The sequence below is a fragment of the Nicotiana tomentosiformis genome, chromosome 12 (genome assembly GCF_000390325.3).
Source record: "Nicotiana tomentosiformis chromosome 12, ASM39032v3, whole genome shotgun sequence".
NCBI classification, from domain to species: Eukaryota; Viridiplantae; Streptophyta; class Magnoliopsida; order Solanales; family Solanaceae; genus Nicotiana; species Nicotiana tomentosiformis.
Genome location: NC_090823.1, coordinates 88,793,555 through 88,796,477, shown reverse-complemented (window position 1 = coordinate 88,796,477; position 2,923 = coordinate 88,793,555). Strand labels below are relative to the sequence as shown.

Below are 2,923 nucleotides of genomic sequence, written 5' to 3'. Positions count from 1 at the left end.
GATATTAAGAACAATTAGGAACTCAAGATAGAAAGAATTCACTCACTCTCAGAAATAACATTCATATGCCACAAAAGATGAACCATAGGCTTTCCCATAGTGTACTACTCAACTAATCGAGCCCATTCAGTCAAGGATCAAGTAGGACTTTAATTGGTTGTAATGTAGGTTGTGGGACGGGTAGGATACATTTAGATATAAGAGTGATTACACCTCCCTAAGTACTTTAATACATACAATTTAACATTTAAAACCCCACACTTATGTCGAACCATAACTTCACCTTCACATTAATATACATTAACTCTGAACTTCTTTAAGCACAATTACATCAAAAGTTACCACTCTCAAGGAACATTTTTCACAATAATACAACTATTTTTTTTCTTTTTCAATTCAAGTGGCTCTTACTTGTTTTTCCAAAATAGTGAACCTTCTTCCTTATTTCAATAGTTCCACTCAAAAGCCAAACCATCACCCCACACTTTAACTTTTACAAAGTTCATACTATTCAAGTGCTCACGAGAGGTATAAGATTCAAATAGATGGTCAATTCAAACAAACAGGTAAGGCTTGTAATGTGCTTGCCAAAGAAAGAGGATTAAAGGATCAACTGGGTTAACTAAGATACATAACAACCTATAACTCGCTTAACAAAGAAATGTCTATATCACTTCCAAGACTGAATAACACTACTATTTTGCTTTGCAAACACACGGGGCAAGTTCTAGACATCAAATGCAATGCACAGAATAACACAAAACCTCACATACACATGGCACCTAACTCACTCCAGATTGGATTATCAAGACACTCTAGTCAAATCAATTAAGTAAAGTTAAAATTATACAATTTAAAGTACTTATACAAGAGTCAAAAACTGAGCCTAAATGTCACAACTAAAGCACTTACTGTTCTCAAGGTACAATAAAGTTATGAGATATTGCTTTCAATTCAAATCGCAGAACAAGGTTTCTTACTCCTAAAAAGAAAAGCTAACTACACCCGGTTCAAACAAAACCCTTGGAAAAGAACCGCGACACAAAGAAAAACCAAGTGAGAATTATTACACTGCCTAAAAGAATAAAATCCTTTTTTCTTTTTCTTTCAACTATAATCCCTCAAGAAACCCGTCGAATGATATCCATTGTCGGGAAAGGTCAAAAATTTTAATTTTTAATGGTTTTTTTCTAAGTTTTTACAATTTTTCTATCTCTATCTACTAAAACAACAAAACTAAATTACTAACACAGATACATACAACATACAGTTATCCCCCACCCCACACTTTAAGTTGTGGCATGTCCCTATGACACACAATTAAAAATCATAAGGTAAAGGAAACTTTCCTGAATATCTAGTCGGGTCTGAGTCGAAGTCATGCTCCATTCCAAGCGCCCGAACTAATGCGCACATCCATGCAGACAGCAACCTTCTTGGGGTACACCCCACGCTTATCTTTTCCAATCACTGGAGCATTTTCATTCAAATTCTTCACTTTCCACTCAACACTTGTAGCTGGCTTCTCCTTTCTCACCCCATTTTCTATACTCATCTCGAAAGTCACCATTTCCTCACTCACTCTAAGCATGAGTTTTCTATCATGTATATCCAATATTGCTCTACCCGTTACTAATAATGGTCTTCCTAATATCAGAGGGACCTCCATATTCACTACTATAAAGTCTACAGGGAATACAAACTTATCTACCCACACTAAAACATCGTCCACTATCTCCTCGGGTATCAGAGTTGTTTGGTTAGCCAGCTGCAAAAATATTGGTACCGACCTTATCTCTCCAATCTCACTCTCCAACTTCCTATAAATAGACAAAGGCATTAGATTAATTGAGGCACCAAAATCAAATAAAGACTTATTAAATTTAATAGATCCTAAAGAACAAGGTATAGTAAAACACCCTAGATCTCCACATTTTTGTGAGAGTTTATTTTGCAAGATTTCACTGCACCGCTCTGTGAGCTTGACTATTGAGGTCTCGTTTATCTTCCTCTTCTTTGTAAGGATCTCCTGCAAGAATTTGGCATAAGCTGGCATTTGGGAGAGCACTTATGTGAATGACAAATTTACATTAACCTGTCTTAGCATATCTAGAAATCTCTCATATTGCTTGTCCAGCTTCCCTCTATAAAGCTTTTGGGGAAAAGGTAAAGCAGACATGTGCTTCCTCTCTTCAGATTCATCCCTTCTTGAATTCTCTCCCTTCTTCTTTTTCTCAGTTCTCTTCTTGCCTTTCTTCTTCTTATCAACTTCATTTTTCAGCTGCTCCCCACTTTCTTTTTTAGGTACCACCACTTTTTGGATATGGGTGGGCTCTTTCACTACTTGTCCACTTCTCAGAGTCAGCATTTACCATCTCCTTAGGGTTTCTTTAAGTATTAGGTGGCAGAGTACCTGGGAATCTCTCAGATAATATAGTGGCAATTTGTCCCGCTTCCTTCTCCAGGTTTCGCAACCCTGTGCCAAGTTCTTTGATAGTCACACCATGAGCATCTAACCTCTCATATGTCTTGACAATAAAGGACTTCATCAAATCTTCTAGCCCAGGCTGATTGGATTGGTGAGGTTGAAACTGCTGCCTTTACTGATTTTGGAAACCTGGAGCTCCCTGTCCCTAGAATCTTAAGTTGTTTTGTTGCCATGTATTTGCAGTACCCCCAGGTGAACTCCATGAAAAACTGGGGTGCTTCTGACCCATTTCATTGAAGTTGTAATTTCCCACATCATTTACTTCCTCTGTTGAGGCCTGATGTAACGACACAACCGGTCGTTTTGCCTTCTAGAACCCATTTCCCCTAAATAAGACTCCCAGTATATGCTTTTACTACTTTATGACTTGTGGGGATGGTTAGTTCGAGATTTGGTAGTGTTCGGGTTGAAATCGGAACACTTAGTTCCTTAGTA

General features: G+C 37.7%; 1 protein-coding gene across 1 annotated transcript; it reads right to left on the bottom strand.

The window, feature by feature from the left end:
• Positions 1 to 1,378: 1,378 nt before the first annotated feature.
• LOC138903000 (uncharacterized) lies at positions 1,379 to 2,368 on the bottom strand. The gene is made up of 3 exons (XM_070190910.1): positions 2,096 to 2,368; positions 1,920 to 2,029; positions 1,379 to 1,820 (listed from the first exon to the last, which is right to left on the bottom strand). Exons 1-3 carry the CDS (start codon positions 2,366 to 2,368, stop codon positions 1,379 to 1,381), a joined length of 825 nt encoding a protein of 274 aa, XP_070047011.1.
• Between the last annotated feature and the right edge of the window lie 555 nt (positions 2,369 to 2,923).